Source organism: Athene cunicularia, assembly GCF_003259725.1.
Source record: "Athene cunicularia isolate RWA chromosome 5 unlocalized genomic scaffold, athCun1 chr5_part3, whole genome shotgun sequence".
Taxonomy (NCBI): domain Eukaryota; kingdom Metazoa; phylum Chordata; class Aves; order Strigiformes; family Strigidae; genus Athene; species Athene cunicularia.
In genome coordinates, this window is record NW_020799103.1 from 3380830 (window position 1) to 3401519 (window position 20690).

General features: G+C 40.6%; 1 protein-coding gene across 1 annotated transcript; it reads left to right on the plus strand.

Moving 5' to 3' along the window:
- Positions 1-526: 526 nt before the first annotated feature.
- Positions 527-17215, plus strand: WT1 (Wilms tumor 1). Its single transcript, XM_026850681.1, has 6 exons — positions 527-552; positions 1830-1932; positions 3301-3451; positions 10536-10625; positions 12311-12394; positions 15878-17215. Exons 1-6 carry the CDS (start codon positions 527-529, stop codon positions 15997-15999), a joined length of 576 nt encoding a protein of 191 aa, XP_026706482.1. The 3' UTR covers positions 16000-17215.
- Positions 17216-20690: the final 3475 nt, after the last annotated feature.

Genomic DNA, 20690 nt, shown 5'->3' on the forward strand with positions numbered 1-20690 from the left:
TTTAAAATGCACTGTTTAATTTGTAATCAACGTGGGTATCACCATGGGTTGGGATTCTTTCAACCATTTTTCTTTTTTTAATATCTATGGACTTGTTGCCTTTAAACAGAGAGGAATATTTGATGCTGCTTTAAGAAAATGGTAATTTGTCACTTGTATTAGGGAACAAAAGGCCACATCTGGGCCCTGAGAGGAGAGGGGGCCCTATTTACGTGGATATGATACATATCTAGAGAAGACTTTAATCCCTTTAAATCAGATAACGGTATCTTCCTTCATCTATTATTACAAATATTGCTACAGATCAGAGAGATCCTTTCTTGCCTCCACCCTATAACTTATCTCATTATGATCACCTGTTTGCCACTTAAAACTAAACAGGGCACACTTCCTAAACGGTGTAGCCTGGGATTTCAATAGCCAGGTGGAGCCAGGATTTGTAACTAGCATTTTAAGCAGCAAAGGAATCGATCTAAAGGAACACATCTTCCAGGTGGCAGCCTGCGAGCCACTCTGGGGACAAATAATGAGGAATGCAGCCCACAGGCTGCGGTGAGAGCTGCTCACAGATACTGCTCCCCTCCTGTTGAGCGAGGTTCACAAACCATTTAGACATCTCCTGCATTCCAGTTCCACTGGTTGTTCTGCAAATCACTTAAGAGGTTTAAAACTTCCTTGTAATTCTACTCTGCACATGAACTTTGAGTGAAGAGAAAGGAAGAACCAGTGAAGTGAGAGTCTGGGCCTCCGGGAACCCTTCAAATTGCTATTGCAAGCATTTGGCAAAGAGTGGGATAACATCCTATGTATCCATCTCTGTCCCTAGCTGTGTGCCCTTGGGCTTTGTTCTGGGCTTTCTAACTTCTAGTGCAGTGTAAAACATGAACACTTACTGTTGCCGATGTATATTAGTACATGTGGCAATGTACATACTAATGTAACATACTCATTTAGAAATAAAACCTAACATTTATTTACATAATTTTGACATTAAGAAGGTTGAAAACAGGAAACACAGCAATGTTTCTAATGTTCTGCACAGGAGAACGCAGGATTTTGAACAATACAGGTAGATAAAACACATGGTTCTGACAGCCACAAAACACAACAAAGGTTACAAATTTTAAAAATTATTGTGATGGTGCTACATGAAGAATTTTGAAATTTATACCTAGTAGGGATCGGCTGGTTTTGATTTTTTAATTTTGTTTTTGTAAAGGGTTAATTTGTAGTGCATCCTGCAAGCTGATATGTGGAATAAATAGTTTGGACACTGATTTTTAATCTCCGTTTATGAGTACATGACTGCTATTCTTATAAATGTCATCACTTTCTTGGTAGTATCTGGTAATATCTGAGTCATGAGGTGCTGACAAAAATCCTCTGCACTTAATGTGAAACTTGAGGCATTTTGCTCATTCCAAAAGATATTAGCAATAGCCAGCCCCACATTTAACTGATAAATAATGTGTACATGTGCACATGACACAGTTATGCTGCTATGTGGATTTTTTTCTCTTACCTAAAATCTTTGTGAAAATACATCAGGGTTCAAATCATGAGTGTTTGTTTGTTTGTTTTTTTTTTAACTGGACTGTCTTAACGGATACTAATAGCTGTATGTATGGAGTCAGTGCCCTGTGCCCAGGGAGCGGATCCATACAGAGGCAGAGCAGGCTTCCTTTGGAGAATTTCATTTGAACTGGGATATCCTTGCTGTAAAAGTGAACTCTGCATATGTTATCACCGACTTAAGAAATGAAACCTCTCACATGGAGCTGAGTACTGAAAAATATTTCATTTTCCATTATTCCCCTCTTTATTTACAGCCATACAGCAGGATATGAAAATGAGAACCACAGCGCTCCCATGTTATACAGCTGTGGGGCCCAGTACAGAATACACACTCACGGAGTTTTTAGAGGCATACAAGTGAGTATAGTAGGGCATTCTTTGTAGGGAAGTAAAACTGTTGCCTGTTTATAATGTTCATTTACTACTTCACTGGTATTTCTAAATTATAATTTTATAAATCGATTTGTGGTTTCCCTGCTCTCAAGAAATGCTTTACATAAGTAGCCTGTCTTCACTGAAGCCATTGAACTATAATGTAAGATTTCTTTCAAAATTTAAAATTGTTTATTTCTTCTTCTAAAGTATATCTGCAAGGCAATATTCCTTACCCGCTTTTCAAGATGGTCCAAAATATATGATCCAGTTTCCAACTTCTAGCTCCAGTCCCTTTGGCTGTGTGAAGCTTCTGTGGTTACAATGTCTGATAACTATATATAAGAAAGTGTTAGATGACATTTTGCTATTACGGATTTCTGAAACTTTGCTAATTCAAACATATTTCCTTAAAACAAAATATAATAAGTGATGGTTTCTTAACAACTAAGTAATTAGTGAATATCTAGAAGGAACTTACCATTCATGGGAGTTAATTTCCTCCCTTTCTGAAGTAGTCACATAATCAATAAATACCACTGTGAAATATATATCTTCTTAAAACTGATGGCAAAGTCATTACATAATATCTGTCTCTTCTGTGTTGCTTTGTGTTGTCAGCATGCATCAGTGTTTTTCGATAGCATCTTTTCTCCTTTTCCTTTTCTGTATAGTTTCACAAGTCATTATTCAGTAGCAAGCTCTGAGAAATAGGCTCATGAGCCAGCTTTTGCTGAGTGAATGTAAGCAAGCAGTTGACGTTGTTTGAGGAAGTTCATTATCCCAGAAGAAGATGATCATCTTTGATGGAACATTGTGACAGTGGCCAAAATGCATTAAGGCTGAACTATTCACCAGCTCCACCTAGACAGTCTTGTTTTGTCTTTTTACCCATTTATATTAACCCAATACATTCACTTCCCTGACCTTTAACTTCATATGAATATTTAAAAGAGCAGAATGCTACTCTGGCTTGTGCTCCTATCTCTTATACTGGTATAAGCCTACAGCTATTTCATATGCCAGTGATTGTTCTTCCAGGATTGTGTGATTATACACGAGGTCAGAATCTGAGCTATTGAATCTTGCATATAAATATTGGTGAGAGAATTTAGTAAGTAGAATTCACTGTATTTCACCTTCAAATAATTTTAATATTCTGCAAAGAACGGGTGAAGGTATACTAAGGTTGTACTTCGTTAATGTGGAATAAAATAAAATTGTCTGTTTGCAGTATAATATATTTAAGTATCTCTTTGTCCGGGAGAAGTGCGTCTGATTGTTTGTCTTTGAGTATGTAAAGTAAAAGCTTGAGAACATACATGTTGCATTAGCAAGTCTCTGTCGTTGTAGGATGTCCGGCGGGTGCCAGGAGTAGCTCCAGCTATTGTCCGATCGACAAGTGAGACAAATGAAAAACGTCCCTTCATGTGTGCGTACCCGGGCTGTAACAAGAGATACTTTAAGTTGTCCCATTTACAGATGCACAGCAGAAAGCACACTGGTAAGTGTCAGCATGGATTGGTATAAATCACCTTACAGCACTGGACAGCAAAGTGGGTAGGGCGACTTTAAAATAGCATAAGGTGCAAGAAATGATCTGCCAGGTCAGGGGCAGTGACAATCTGTCAGACGAGTATGTATGTGCTCTGTCATCTGGGAAATCCCTCTTTTGGATGCAGATGATTCTCTGACTCTAGTGAAGAAAACCACCGCGCAGCGCTGACAGCGAGTAGATCACCTCCCTCCCCCTGCCTGTTGCTGTGCACCCTTCAGGGCTGGGACTCCTCTCACTTTCCTGCCCCCTCCCTCCCCATTCGGGAGCATCAAAGCTTGCTCCAAATCTTTGCTGTTGTTCACGAATAAGAAGTTTCTTCTGCAAGAGGAGCCTAGATGTTTAGCATCCTCTTGTCCTCCTGTGTAAGCCTTTTCTAGATGGGGGAGGAGCCAGGGATTAGCAAATGAGCTTCCCTGCTCTGGAATCTTTCCGAGAAGAATTGAGCCCGAAGCCAGTCATTTGTAGGCTCGGATCTGGATTCTTTTTGAGCTCAGACAATGTACGTTACATCTCAAAATGTGGAAATCAAATGCCCTGCTGCATCTCACCAAAGAGTAAATAGAATTATTTTCCCTGTTGGGAGATTTATACCATTGGAAATGCATAATTATGATATACCTTTAGAGAAGCTCCTTGTGAACTGCTTTTGATCGCCTTATCCTATTTTTATTTAGACAGTTCTTTCTGTGCTAACCTAGAAATCGGTGGATAAAATCTGTAAATAGGAATGCTTAGTTAACCATAACATGACAGAAGGTCAAAGGGATGAAACAGGAACAGTCAGTAGTACTGCTGTGATAGCAGATTGCCCAACATTGCATTTAAAAGAGTTGCAAACTTTTCCCTTTGGAGAGCATGTGGTGACATTAGTTAATTGTGTAAAATACTTATAGGTGAGAAATGAACATTAAAAAGTGTTTTTAATTTTTTAATGGGCAAGTCACAGAATATTCAGACATCTTCAGTGTTGCTCAGATCACACATTCAAGTTAATTTAGATTGGAACCAGAATTTAGTCTTTAGAGCTGAAGGTGTACAGAAATGCTATTCTATTTTCTGTTAATAAATTGGAAACAGAAAAAAATTTCTGAGATCTTCGGGGTCCATTAACTGTGGTATTTTTGTTGAGTATGCCTAAACAGTTCTGCATTTTTCTTATAATCACTATTTATTTCATTCCTAAAGTGATTTACTCTGTATTTTAACAGTCATAATTGGTTTGTTCTGGTCCTGTATTTTATTCCATCTAGTTGTTTGGCTTTTGCAATATTATTTCTGGATGCATCACAAGGACTTCAGTTTCCATCTTTATTTTTTCCTCAACTGGAGATTTCCAGCATTATACCACATATAATCTAGGCATGCAGAGCTACAAAAGCCCCAGAAGACCTAGGGGATAGGACTGTGGCTGTCTAGCACCCTTAGAGAGACTCCTCCCATTGTCTTTGAGATCGTGCATGCCCCTTCCTTCTCTTTCAGTTTATGTGATAGTGGAACAGGCTAGAAGAAAAATATTTTTTTCCCCACACACATCTCTTCTGTGGTGGACCCAGATTTTCTGCCACAACAAAACTTACTTATTTCTCAAGCCTTTGCAAGCTGTTTTCCACGAGAGGCCAACCTGACTCCCAAAGCTTGTTTTTGCTGATACAAACATTGCCATTGATAAGACCGTGTAAGCTTTCGAGGTTAGTTGCAGCTGAAGAGAGGAAGTAAGGCATGGCGCACTGCCGGTGTGAGAACTGCTTGCGTAACTTGCCTGGCTGATGCATTCAACTTTAGGATCAGAAGGGAGTTCTCCCCTTTAGCAGGCTGGCAGGTTTTTGTCCTCACCCTGTTGGATGGGTACTAGCCTTTTCCTATGATTATTGTCTGGAAATTTTACTTGCCAAATTTCCAGCTGCTGTAGAGGCTTAGAATACGATGCCCTTTGTTTCTTGTCTCCTCCTGTTGTCTGCTCCCCTGGTTTTGGGGAGTGCTTGGTGAACTATACTGTATGGGAGCATCTGGAGTGGACAGTCTGTGAACACTTCTGAGTTCGTGTCTGCTTGCTGTGGTGGAGAGTCTGGACTTGGTGGCTACAGTGGTCTTTTTCAATCCCAGCTCTTCAGGAGTCCCGGGCAGTTGAACTGACTTTTGTGATGCAAATCCATTTCCATTTTCCCTTGTAACTTCATGTCATTAACCCTGGTTTGTGTCTCCTGCTTGTGAAAAATCTGATTGTCAAAAGCAAAATTTGGAAACCAGTTTTCTTCAAGGGCAAATCAATCATGGTTATGAAGAATGTGTGTGTCTTTTTGCTAAGAGTTACAGTAGCTACTGTTCACACTTTCTTTTCTCCACCTGCTTGGTTTGATATGGTAGGGGCCAGTATGATTAGAGTGGGGCTGTTGGTTTATGTGGGTAACTATGTTGCTGTCTCTTAGGCTGGCTGATCATCTTTGTGTTCCTAACCCAATGAGCTCCAAAATCTCGTTCTAGAGTTCTCTACTAGGTACAGAAATTGGACTTGGTGGAATTAGCATATTAGACAGAAAGTAGTTGGCAAATATAACACTTAATATTCTTACTAAAGGAAGGGATGTGTCTCCTCTTCTTCTGCTTCAATGTTTTGATGGGGAGGATCCTGACAAGACAGGCTAATGTCAGGAAGGCTGTCAGCTGTCAGGTCAAGTGCAGGATGATGTGGTTGTGTTTGATACACGTCTCTACAGCCAGCACAGAATTTTATTAGTCCTCCTGTAAGGTGGTTCTGGATTCACTCATGGACTTGAAGCTCTTCCACCTTTCTTAGAGTAGTGGTAGGTGAATTTTAAAATTCTGAACACATGATTTGAAAACAAGCTGTTACGTATATCTAGTACTAAACCAGCAGATAGTATCTTTGTGGAACAATGTTGGCTCTTGATTATCTTTTTTCTTTCTATGATAGACAAGTACAGAAGACTGGCTTATCAGTTCTAGCATTCTTCACTGGTTGCAGCATTGCAAAACCAAGCAGTGCCCTGAAACACAAAATTGGATTCTGTAATCAGTTTTTACCCATGTTTCAACATAGCCTTAGTTGAAAATATGTTGATGTTTTGTACCCTCCAAGACTGCTTATCCATTGTTAGCAATGCCTTTATTGAAACATGTACAGCCAAAAAACCTTTTTCTTATCTTGGTGTATTTTGCTGCAGCAGATAGGCCTCTGAAAGGAAATGCAAAAATACTTGTAACTTTTCAAGAGTACAGCAATTAATGTGAGTTGTCATCCTGTGGCAGACTTCAGAGACTTCTTTGCAGAAACAATTTGATGTCTAGACCTCCATAAATTTCATTTATTGTGGAAACATAAGCATTCTTGCCAGAGCCCCTTTGGGTTCAGTGCCACACATTGGAAAAACTGGATTTATCCTAGCAGAAAGCTGAGCATCTTTGCAGAGGAAATATCCTCTGCCTGTTTGCCAGGGATATTCTTCAGCCTAAATATGGCCAGCTGCAGGTATCGGTCTGTACAATGAGGGATGAGGATCTGTAAATCAGGAAGGTTGTCCTGTGTGTGGTGGTGGGGGACTCAGCTCTTGGTGGTGAATTTCTGACGCTCTGGGAGGTTTGAGCAGTGCAGTCCTGTAATGATTTTATGCTTATCATCCAGTAATGATTTCTTTGCTTTGACGAAAGCAAATACCCTTTTACTATGGCATGTGCCACCATGCTGCTAAGTGCCTTCTAGTCATTAGTGCAGTTTGTCATTACACCACCTTGAAAGACAAAGCAAAGTTCTCTGTATACAGAGATGATAAATTGTCAAGTGTGTGTGATTGGGCCTGAGCTGGGAACCACACAGGCTCTCCTCTTAAGAGCCTGCTGTGGTAACTTCTAGGATAGCAATCTTTCATTAATGTTGCTTTGAAATACCAACCTTCATACTTAAGCCATGGAATACTATTCTGCAGAATACCGTGCAAGCTGAAAGCTTGCATGGGTTCAAGAAACAACTGGACAAATTAATGGAAAGAAAATCCATTAATGAGTGTGAAATAGAAAGCCACCTTTGGCTCAGAAAGCTGCTAACTCATGAACTGCTGGATACCAGGGAGCGTCCAGGGAAAGTCCTGCTGCACCCCTGCTATCTTCTGCCCTCCTGCAAGCCTTTGGTGAGGGTGATGGCAGGCTGATGGGCAGCGGGGACCTTTGGCCTCACCCAGCATGGACTGCTGTTAGGCTTTCATTTCTATGGCGTGAAGTAAGAATACTTATGTCTTTAAAATACAAGACTAGTTTCAAAACAGTCATGACACGTCACACCTCAACTCTGGTGTGAAGGTGACAGGAACCCTTACCTATAAAGGGTCCCTACCAAATAAAGAAACATATTGAATAGAAAAATATTAGTGAGGTAAAGTGGTTATGGGGTTGTGCTCGTTTGATTAGGTGGGTATCCAAGAAAAAGGGTTTAAGCTGGTGAGGGGAGTATAGACAAGCCTCCGGATTTGCAATCTCTGGTTTCAAAATCAGTCTCCTCTCCCCATGTTTTCTTGCTAGCAGCAGGCTTTTGTTCTTGTAGCACTTCTTAATTAAATGCAACGATTATGAATATTTTGTGCAACTGCTGCAGCAGTAGGAGTTTCTATTTTCCCATGCATTTGGGCAAATGAATTTGCTCCAGAGAAAATGTGCTTGCTTCCTCTAGTTTAACTATTTTTGAACAAATAAGTCTGTTTTGTTAGAAACATTTATTGCAATACATGCAAAGGCTGTTTCATATTTGTTCTGTGACTGTTGAGCTTTATTTTTCCTAAATATTAAAGAACTGCTATTTCCTTTATCCTCCCTCATCCTGACTATTTCCTTATGCACTGCTTAGCCTTTCTTTTAAGTGCCTCTTTCAGTAATGAAATGTAAATAGTCATGGAAGACTCCGAGTCACAGGTGGAAGGACTGGTGAAGCTTTATCTTCATCTCCTATTTTGTTTTGGAATTGTACATGGTCCCATGGGAAGGTGACAGCATTATGAGATATTTTTCATACATTAAGAGACTTCAGCCTTTTACTGGAGAGGCTTTAATAGGCCTGAGGAAACTAGACACTGCTCTGACCCCTCTGGGTACAGTGGTTTAATGAGGTACTAATAGACTTTTTCTAATCTGGGACATTTCTGTTCTCCTGTTCTGACAGAACTTCTGGGAGTTAACAGGTATGTGACAGTTGGCTTTGGCAGGCATTTTCCTTGGCACTGGCCTACGTGGAAGATGTAGAGAAGGAAAGGGAAATTAGGATTTCTGTCCAAATATTGTGTCTCTGCTTCTTGTTTTCTAAGCAGTGTCATCATATCTCTGTGTAAGCATCTTGTATTGATTCCCTTAATATATGCATTGGCTAAATTTGTCCTTAATTTAATCAAGATTATATTTCAAAGTATTTAAAGAAATACTTTCATGTGCATGCCATCAGACCCTCTATACTGTTTTATTCAAATACCTCCTTAACCATCTTCTGCGTTTATATTGCAATTAGCAGACAATCATCCTGTCACTGCATTCTGCTCTGCTGACATTCCCCCTCTTAAATCTGCCAAAGGGCTGAATTCCTTGGAAGTAAGTGGTTTCTGAAAAGCAGGCACCCCCCAGGGAGTCCTTGCGGTCAAAGTGTACGGAACTATTTCAAACACCTGTGGCAACTTTAATCCCTTATGCTAATAAATTAAGCACAGCAGACATGGAAATTGTCCACACCTAGGTTTGAGAATCAGTAAACTCCTTTGGGTGACTGTCACAGGAAGTTGGCTTGTTCTTGCAGATTTAGTTGCTTTTGTGAAATTCTGATTTTAGCCACATTGGTATGAATTTGGAATGCTGTCCTTAATGTCCTACTTATGCAGAGTTACCTAGATCAGAAAGCTTTTGCTTTAAACTAAAATAGTTTAGGTATTCTGAGATACCAGTGCAACCAGAATATATTTCCTCATCATCATCAAATCAGAAATGAAGACACTTGCAATGAAAATTTATGAAAATGATATGTTTAAAAATATACCCAGAGAAAGAAAACCCACTGCCCATTTCAGCTGATGTTTTTCTTTAGGTCCTTTCTACCGGACTTTTGTTTTACATCTCAGCTTTCCACCGTAGACAAAGCAGGTCCCAGCTGGTCTGGTGTGTACCTTGTAGATAAAACCCAGGCTTTGCAGCGAGAGATGTTTCATTACTTCTTGTGCTGAGGCCTCTGGGCGGGGCTATGGCACTGTAAACAGACTTTATGTAGGTATGAATGTCATTATATCTGAGGCTCTTGCAGGGTTCCAGTATCATGCAAAGGGGCCTTAGACTAGATGCAAATCCTATCTGAAAGATCATACAGCTCCTCCTGTAACAGCAGAAGGATTATTTTTTTTGTGCTGACCAAATTTCACCATCTCTGTGGTATGCTACGTGTCAGCAGTGCTTCCCTCTTTCCTCAAGCTCCTCCCTCAATTACTGCATTTCCTTTTGCATGTTTATGTGGTTGGTGAAGTCCTTTGTGTTGAAAACCATGTTCATTTGAGACACTGGCTTGTGAGGATTTCATTTTTTCAAAAAGTCAGAATCTTGCTTTCCAACCCAGAGAAAACCCACTCTGAAGATCTCTGCTGAACCGTATGGAAGGTGGAGGAAGAGTCTATATTTACACGAGGCTTTGCAATAATTCACGGGCTTGCCTGCGGGAGATGTGCAGCTACATGAGAAATGCTGTTTAATGGTGCTTTGTGGAAGAAACATAACTTGTGTTTTGGGGAAGATGCAACCTGATTTTTTTTTTTTTTGTAGCTTTAACCTAATGAAGTATTTTTTTAGAATGAGCAGATTCAGTATCGGTGCCAATGCAGTAGAATTATGCCAGCCTTTCCCCACTGATTCCAACACAGTTGTATGGTTTTATAGAAAATGAGTCCCGGTGTAGCACTTTAGTCAGAAGTCTAAGTCCTTTAGTATAACACGTTTCATCTTCTGATTCTGGTTGTGTCCCCTCATTTAGCCACATTTTCTGATAAACTGTCCTTTACAGGTGAAAAACCTTATCAGTGTGATTTTAAGGACTGTGAACGAAGATTTTCTCGTTCAGACCAACTCAAACGGCACCAAAGACGACACACAGGTTTGTTGACAACACATCTCTACTCATTAGAGTTCATCTTTATATGTAAATTGCAATCCAAAAAGTTTACTTCTAAACTTCTATTTTTCTTATGTTGTGTCTGCTCATATGTGATACCCATAGTGCCAAATTCTTAAAGTTAGCTTTAGGAGAGGATTGCAGCTGGGCTTTGTTATTGGCATTTCAGCTCTACTATGGTTGTATAGGTGACCCTTTCACCCTGCCACCATCTTTTCAAAACAGCTTTCTCAATGAAACTCTTTGCTCTGTACTGTATCCCCAATATAGGTAATATATTATTTTTTAGAACCAAACAGTTCTGCAAGAAAAAGTTGCCAATAAGTAACCCGATAGATGCTACCGTTGGTATTCTGATGTTCATGTGGCAGTGCTAATAGGTGAATGCTGCATGTGCATAACCTGAAAGGCTGGTGGAATTACTGTGCACTTATCTGTGGAGAGCAGAAGTAGAGAAGGAAAAGCCACACCAGCTATAATGCTTAAGATCCTAGTTCAGCAAACCACTTCAGCTTAGATTTGAGCCTTTCTTGAATTGTGCCAACTAAAGGATTCTAGGAGCAGCAAGGAGTGAAGTGTCAAAGATCTGGCTGGTTGGATTGCAAAAATAGCCCGGGAAGTGTATAGCAGCTCACATTCAGCGGGGAGGGCAGCAGCAGTTGTGAACGGGTCTGGGTCCTCCCTAGACTTGTGGATCTGTCTCAGTGAGTGATTTACTGAGTTCTATGTTCCGAGACAGCCAAAATGACTTGTAAGTTCAGTCCAAATTCAGCATGTTGTTTTTTGTACATACACCATTTTCTGGAAATGTCAAGACAGCCCATTTCAGCATTTCAGGAGTTCTTGAAGGTCTAGATTAGACTGACGGGGGAGACAGGTGCCCTCCTCACAGTCACAGCAGAGGAGGTGGTGGTGACTCCAGCTCCTAGCTGTGAGTAGAACCATGAGGGTACTCTGCATGGACATGCGAAGGGGCTTCAGGGTACTCCTCTGAAGTCACAGCAAGAAATTGCATTTGGGTCTCCTGTATCTCAGGGAGTGGCCTGACAATTGGTTCACCCACTGTTCTGTGGTAGTTTTCTGCCTACTACTTTTCTTGCTAAAGATGTTCTTATCCCACTTAAAGAGTGTTACTGTGAGATGTAGGAAGTGTCTCAGAAAGCTGGTTATAAAAGTACTCTACTGGGATGATACATTCCTAGCAACTGCATGCTGGAATATCCCTGTGTTAAGCAGTCCCCAAGACTTAGCGTAGTGCGTAAAGTAGTAGAAGTATAAAGTAAGTTAAGCCTATTGGGAGTGTATAAAGATATCGCTCTGCACCTCTAATCTTCTTACATGATATTTGCTCATACATGATATCGGTACTGCCAGGCCACAGGATCAGAACTAACAATGTTTGTAGATGCTTCTTAGTCCAGCAGTGTAAGTGGGTGTTTGTTGATGATGGTGCTGTTTGGATGCTTCAGACCCAGACTCTGGCAGAGGAGGTTACAAGGGGGTGGTAGGCTGATTAATGACTTTCTGTAATGGGCAGGCATGAAGCTGGGAGGAGCAGTTATAGTAACTAGTACAAAAAAATCCAGGCTTTTAAAAATGGCTGATTTCATTCACCCTTCCAAAAGGTGTTTGGATGTAAGAATGGATTTTGGTTTTGGTCTGTTCAGGTGTGAAGCCCTTCCAGTGTAAAACCTGTCAGAGAAAGTTCTCCAGATCTGATCACCTGAAGACTCATACCAGGACTCATACAGGTAAAACAAGTGCGTAAACTTTTCTTCACATTTATATTTCATTATTTTTTAAGTTTAAATCAATGTTGTTGTAATTTACATGATTAGAAAGTCTCTTACCTGGGAGTTAAATATTCAGAACGACAGGAATAATTTCAGAGTGTGCTTTTTTCAGTGTGACTACATCCCCCAAGTGTCACAGTCGCTTTTCACAAAGGGGTTTAGGTGATTTTTGGAAAGTACACTTTTTTTCCTTCATGTTTAAAGAAATTTCAGCTTGGCAAAATATATTTTGTCAGCTGTTATGAAATGAACATCATGGTCTCAGCCCACAAATGTCAAGTTGATCTACTGCCTTTTTACTCAAAAAACCCTACAAGATAGAAATTTTAATTCTAGCTTCAGCCAAAGGTCTGTAATCTAAAGTATTCATGCCTACTCATGCTTCTCCTAAGTGTCAGTTGAGCCTAATGCAGGATAGCACGGCAAAGCTCTTGCTGTTGCTGCTTGTACTGTAATCTCTCTAGCAGATAACAGGAGTGCCTTTTGCAAACCCACACTGACAGACACTAAAGTAAAAGCTTACTCAAATATTCAGGGACCTTTTTGTAGAAACCATAGCATTTCACATAAATGCAGGGGAAAAAAATTGGAGGCCATTTTGGTCTACTCTGCCCTCACGTAAATGTAAACATCATTAAGGAGCAACTGCAGCAACCTCTATATTTTAGTTTTAAGTTTTAGAATTATTCCTATGAACTGACACTTTCTGTTCCCTTTCACTATGTATGCAGTATTTCTACCAAGTAATTGTTTGCTGAGCACTTTGACATGTTATTAGATGTCACAGTGTTTTCTTACTGGTGTTAACCTTTTAAATTCAGTCTCTGTACAGATGGACAAGGACCCTGAAAATCTTTTTCTCACTGCTAAGGATTCTTTTTTCTCTTCCGGATCATAAAAACACATATTTAAGACTTTCAAAAATAAAAGAAAAGTTTTAATAAAGGAAATTATTCACCTGAGAGCAATGGCATTTTCTGTGGCACTGGCCAAATAAATGCTTCTAGTAATGGCTATATCTGCCCTTGCAATCTGCAAATGGTAAAGGGCATGGCTGGGTTCCTGGGGTCTCCCCATAGTCTCATGACGAGTTGCAGGGCCTGGGTCTGTGTGCATTTGCATGAAGAAAGATACTTTCTCAATCAGCAAGAGGTAACGTTCTGGTAGAGACAAAAAGGCAAGTGGTTGTCACATGGTAGCAAGCCAGAATAAACGACATTCTCCATCACATTTCATTGCTAACTGATCTGCCAACTCAAGACTTTCATGACTCCAGTAATCTTTCACCCCAAATTACCTCCATCAGTGAAGAACTTGCTTTCTTTTTTCTAGTGAAAGTCATCTCCCCATTCTAGCTCTTCCTCGCTCCATGTGATCCAAGCCCACACTGCACTCGTTGCTGGAAGCAGCCTCACTTGAGCACTGATAACCCCATAGCCCAGAGCTTTGCGTGGGCCTGCAGCCTGCCACTGGCTCAGGTTCTGTGTGAGCTCAGCAGCCCAGCTGCGTGCTGCTGTGATGGTGCTCCCCGTCGGCGGTTTTGGATGTGTCATGCTCCTTTGACTGTGAAGTACACATTTCCTGAAGGGAATGAGCATAAGTGGTGGGTGGGGATTTTTCATCTCCATCTTGCCCTGTAGCTTCATTCCTCTTTCTTCCTTGTACCACGTAAATTTTCCAACAAAACACCTAGCTCAGGTTAACTTGCTCCATGTTACATCTTGATTAAGCAGAACACAGGTGACTTCCATCTAATTCCATCCTAATTTTGTTGGATTTTATTCCAATCCCTATTTTATTCCATCCAAAAAATTTGTTAAGCTACACATTCAGGGGTTTCTGTCTGCACAAGCAATTTTACTGTAACAGCAATCTTTGCTGTAGAAAGCAAAAAACATGAATCGAAGGAAAACTCCATACATCCATCTACATTTTTAGCAATGGAAATGTGATTTCTGATATCTCTACAGTGAAGCCGTACAAAGTAATTTGCACCCAGCATGGAACTAATAGAGATTGCTGCCTCCTGTTGCGAGAGGACCATCACAATTGCTTGTGGAACAGCAAAACTGTGCTTGCTTTTACTGTAGTAGTTCAGTGAAAAACTGGCCAGTAAGGGATAACTCACATCAGTTCACAGGATGGTTTTGCTAACGCTGCTGAGATGAAAGAAGACCATTTTATACAATCTGTGATGTTTATCAGTCGCTCTGACCAGATCAGTTTTGTCCCATACTGTTTTATGCACTCACGTGAGTTGGTTGATGCTTTTGCCAGCATGTATGTTAAGTGGATAAAGTAGATTTTAAACGCACACTCCTCCCCTTAAATATATTGCATGGGATTTTGCAAACAGAACTCACATTTATGCCAATCCCAGATCCCCTTTTGCCTTTCTGGATGCTTGTGAAACACACAAAGTGTGGGGCAAAGAAGAGAAGATATCTGGGTGAGCTCCTACCACCCCAGTGTGTCTTGAGTTGGAGAGTACGAGGTGTGTAGACAGAACTGAAGAGCTCGGCCCCAGAGCTGAACCTACATTAAAATATTGCATTTATTTTTTGGGGAAAAAAAAGAAAATGCAATTCTAAAAGAAACATGAGTCACCCGGCTCTGCTTTGAGCTAATGAAAGCATTCCATCAGCATTCCTGCGGCATCAGAAACACGGCCTGAAATTCCACTTAAACTTTGTAGAGAATCGAGAGACCAGGTTAAACTGTAAAAAGATGATTGCATTTCTTGTTAAAATTGAATGTGCTTTGCTTAGGGTCATTTTTAGTGAATATTATGCTCATGGAAATGTTAGAAAAATACTGACTATTTTAAGCCTTTAACATCTCCCATAGATGTGAATCTATTTTATTTAGACAGTATTGGGAAACTTTCAGTCTGCCCAGCAGACTTCATGCTGAACTCTATTACTTCTACCATATTCACTTACACTCACCAGTTTCAAAGAACTTCAGCCAAACCTCATTGAACTAGCTGGAAAAACTCTCCTTGACTCGAGGTCAAGCTCTAAAGAGTCCCAGTTTTCACAGTGACTAACAGTATGTCTCCACCACAGTCCGAGGTGTGACTGAAGCTTGTGCGAATGCCAGAGCGACTTTTAAACTAGTTCATTGGAGAGCTGAGAGTAGCACAGACACGGGGACACGGTGCTCAGTAAGGGCTTGTCTTCAGGAATGAACCACTGCAAAATGTTCTACGTCATCTGAAAAGGCTGTTGGTAAAGATCAGCTGAGAGATATGTAGGAAAGCACTGAGTGCTGATGTGAGCAGGAGTTGAGGGCATCCCACACCCTCTCAGGACAGCCCGGGATGCCGTTCCTCCTGACAGGGCCTCTGCCTAGCTCCTCACAGCCCTGCAGAAAGAAAACAAATAGCAGTGTCTCAGGCAAGCTGTATACCCGGTTAATAACAGGGTGTTTTGTTAACAGGTGAAAAGCCTTTCAGTTGCCGGTGGCCCAGCTGTCAAAAAAAATTTGCCAGGTCTGATGAATTAGTTCGTCATCACAACATGCACCAGAGGAACATGACTAAACTGCAGTTGGCCCTTTAGACAGTTCAAACAAGTGAATAAACCAGATGGGACATTATGAGCTACTGCAAACTTTATCAGCCATCTTCGATCACCTCTGTCAGAAAGCTGCAGCTGTCTTCGCATCCCATTTGACACAAGTTAACTAAACCGTAGGATTCTGCTCAGCTTTGTCTTCCATTTGGACTGACACAATTCAATAAATTAAAAAGATTTTTATTTGTAATTTTGTTAAAAAGTAAGCAAGATTGCCAGAGTTTCAAGATTGCTATAAACTATGCTTACCTTTCACGTCTGTCTCGTCTTCTGGTTTTATTTTCACTTGAACTTTTCTAGGTACAAACTCTTGTACCTTTTAAAGTGCTGCAGTGGGTAGGGGATTCCTCCCTGTTGAAGGTAAGCTTTACCCTACTTCATCTGTACATATGCTGAGGTTTCCAAATGCTACTACAGCTTTCCTCACAAGGTGAGATGGAACAATCACCCGAGATACGTTTGTTAAACTTTGTACTTGTACTGCCAGAGGGCAAGCTTATAAAGTTGGAAGCTCTGCTTTTGAATATCACAATTCAAACCTATTTTTAAAGGACATATTTCTAGAGCAGCTAAAACTAGATGAACCAGAGCCTCTCTGTACAGAAAATAAGAATCTTACCATTAAGTTAACTTGTTTTTTAAATAATCACATAATTGATCCCCCAAAACTTTTGTCAATTAACTTCTCCCTTTCTCTCTCCTTTTTTAATGTATTGGTTTAAATTTATTCTATCATGAGATGCATAGGTCTCCTTTACACAAAAGTAATTCCAATCATTGTAGACATTTGGGATTTGTTTACAATGTAAAGCCACACTGGTTATGTGGCTAGCAAGCTGTATAAACTTAAAACTGAACTTTTAATGGGGCTGGTCCAGGATCTCCATTAACAGATTACTCTTAAGATAAGTAACTTAAAAAGACTCTTTGTCAAGTATATGTGAAAAAGACATTATTAGTGTAAGGAAATATATTGTTTCAGGGTTTTGGGAGGAGGGGTTTATTATTTACTTTTAATTGCTTGAAATTGTGTGTATATATATATATCTGATAATGTATTGCTCTTAGACATCTAAAATTAGAAAGTGTATAAATATTAGATGCATCACTGTTCTGATGTTGTTGCTGTTACAAACTATTGATAACACTAAGAATGTAACCTGCATTTTTCACTGAGCTTTCAATTAAAGCCCATTCAAAGCGAAACAAATGAGAGTCCAACAGATGTCTTGTTTCATGTCTGGTATTAAATTTCAAATGCCCTGTCCAATAGTATCCTTTTTTTTTTTTTTTTTTTTTTTTTTTTTTTGTATATAAAGGTACCACCAGCACTGATGACCACTAGTTAACCTGTCCAGGTCTTGACCACAATTTATCCATCTCACTTGGGAATCATACTGGCAGCAGAAAACAGTGTCAAGTTTCATATTGTGCTATAAAGCAGTTGCTTCAATTGTTCGTCTTCTTACCAAATTATTCCTTTTCTTTCAACCCATAAGATTTGTATAAGAACTTTGTAGAATAGTAAAATCCAGTTTATAAATAGCAGTACTGGCCTTCTGTAGAACTGCGCTGAAACCATAAGCACAGATAACTTCTTAGATTAGGATGTCATAGAGTGACTTTTAAGTAAAAGTTAACTTAGAGTTGGAGTGGCTTAAATCAGTTCAGCAGGTTGAAAAAGACAGTCTTTCTTAGATGATGAAGTGTGAAAATGAAGATAAAAAAATATTACTGTTTCTTTGTCATACTGCCTACTTTTCTTTGGAAGTAAGTACAGCCTGCCTCAATGCCCTTTGACCTCGCAAAATATTTGTATCTCTTTAGCAAAAATCTTTAATGTATCTTGCCAAGCTTTTTTCTCTAATGTACACAATGGAGTTCTATGATGGGTTGAGCTTTCTCTCTTAAAGTGCAGCTGCATCGTCAAGAAAAGTCAACAGTTAATTCTTCAAGTCCTCTTTTTCGCATGGGTATTGCATCACTGTTAATTACTGTTGGGGTACTGTGGCTCATTTATATCAGTCAACTTTATCTTTTGCTGCCAAAAGACAGCATCTCTCTGGAGAAACTCATAACAAGTGTGGCAAACATCAAATATTTGGAGCGAATGGTGTACATAAAACTCCACAGAATTAAAAAATAAAGCAACTCCTCCTGCTTTCTTGAGAGAAAAGTTCAGTCACAATAACAATGTCCTCTGCTTTACCCAGCAGTCTTCTGCAGCTACAAAACAATCTGTTTTTCAGTCTGCACCCAAAATAGAGAGCTGCCATGAGTGTTTATACTAAAAGCCAAAAAAAGAAAAATCAGCCTCCAGTTGGGCCTGCATTAGTCAAACATAAATAAAAGTATCTTTTATGAAATACAACCAAAACTCCGCTGCAGCACAGGCCAGACTTCCAGTGACCTGTAAATAACTACAGCCATGGTTTCGCTGCTTAGTGAATTGCACGCCAAATAATAATGGTAGATGGCTACAAAAAATGAAGCGTGGGTTGATGAGTGACAGAGGATGTCCTTTTGTTTCTGCTGTCACCATGTTTTCAGTGAAAGTTCTTATTGCTACTCTTGCTGTTTGATGATCATTACGTTCCTCAGCTCACCGAGAACAGTGAGGACAATGGTAAATGCTTACAAGAGTTTTAAAATTTTTATTCCTAGTTATTTTAGTTCGTTATTATGTTTTTGTCTTGAGAGGCATTTTATGTCTCTTCCTTTCCTCTTCCTTCTTTTCAGGATTCTATCAGCAAGGTAAGCCACCTTTACTGAAGTGCTTTACTACATGAGTTTCTCAGAAGCAGCCCCCAGACGCTGGTTCTTGCAGCATGCAATTCCTCATTTTCCAGCAAGAAGAAACTGCTCAGCAGGCCAAGTTTCTGTGAGCTTGACCTCCATATGAAAGATGAGGGGGCTGCACTCTATTATATCTTACAAGTATCCTTAGCTCTCTGGAAAATTTTCAATCCCACAATTAACTTGCTAAATTAAAATGTTATTTTGGCTGATGGTTAATGTCTTACTGTGATTGGCACACTATTCCTGTCCTGTAGCTTCCCAAGTCCCCCAGAATGGGGAATGTTAATTATATAGATAATACTTCTACTTTTTCTTGTCACTTCATGATGTGCACGATGTGGAAAGGGAACGTGATCTCTCTCTGATGGTGTCAGCTGGGATTCAAGGGTTCGCTTACACCAATTGTTTCAAGGTAAGTGAATCCAGCAAAGTGTCCCTTCTACTTCAGTAAAACATGAGAGCTAACATGCCTGAATTGTAACCACATGACCTACCTCTGGTGCACATCATGTTCTTTAGGGTACGGACTGTACCAACCGAACAGAAGGTACAAGGGGTCACCTTGCTGCCATCAGGCACTCAACCTGAAGGCAGTCCATTCTCCATGCAGGTGCTGATTCCTGTAAGGGAAGGGGGGACTTGCAAAGTAGTTTGTTCCTTCTCTTTTCATGGTGGGTTAGGTGAGTTGTTCATTTTAGAAGCCACTCCAACCAGGCCTATCTGTTTCAGGATGTCAGTAGGATTCATTTCACTTCACCAACCAACCTTTAGAGCAACTGGGAACGGTTCCTGAAGATGCAGGTAGGTGCCTTAAAAAAGAGTTTCTTCTTCGTTCCCTTTCCCCAGGCAGGGGACCTGTCGTGTGCAGTCTTTTCCTGTCATCACTGACAGCAAATCCAATGTGGTAAGTGAGCTGCTCCCAGCACCTTGTCCAAAAGCCTGACAAGGCTCTGGAGGGGATGAGGGGCTCTGAGAAGGGGCCTGCAGCCCCACACCTCGGAGCTGCTCGGACCTAGCGTGAGGTGGGTGGGCACACAGAGGCAGCCAGCAGGCAGACATACGCTGCCAGAGCACGGGAAAAAGTTCTGCTGCTCAGACCTGCTCAAGCCCTGTTTGCACCTTCCCCCTGGGGCAAGTGCAGCAGGGGGAAGCACTCCTCTTTTTAGGTGGGCAACTCTTCCTTGCTTGGGGAAAACTCTCCTTTCCCCCTCCCTCCCTTCTAATTAACAAGTAATTAAAGGCAGTGTATGCAGTTCACAATGGCACTAATGGACAAGAAAGCCCGGCTGCAATATTTGGGAAGATCCAATAAAAGATTCATTAGGATTCTTTTAGTTATTGGAAGTCCTGATGACACAAAGGAGCCTAATGAAACAGAAGACCTGGCCACAAGAGTGATGAGTTAAAAAAAGCCTAAACCCAAATCCCAACCCCACTGACACCATTCTAAAAATTAGACAATTAAGAGTAAAACCAGGAATGTAGCCAGAACTATTCCACCTCAAATAATAAACACAAGGATAAGTTGCCAAGTGAGGTCAAAGAAGCAAATGGTAAAGTGAGTTTAAGAGACAGCTAGACACTTTTATGGGGAGAGAGGGGATTGAAGGATACAGTGACAAAACCGGGGGTAGAGTTGAGATAAACCCCGAGGACAGGCATGGTGGGCCAATAGCCTCAGAGAATGCTCTGAGCCCCTGTTGCTCAGTAGAGGAGCAGAGCGGCTCTTGGCATCTGGGGGAGACTTACCAGGGCTGTCAGCAGTGTCCTGTGAGGCACGAAGGGAAACTGCCAGAACAATCTGAAAGGAAGATGAGCCTGGCGGACAGAAATGGGTGTGCTCTCAGTACACCGGTCGTAAATGCTGCCCGTGGTTT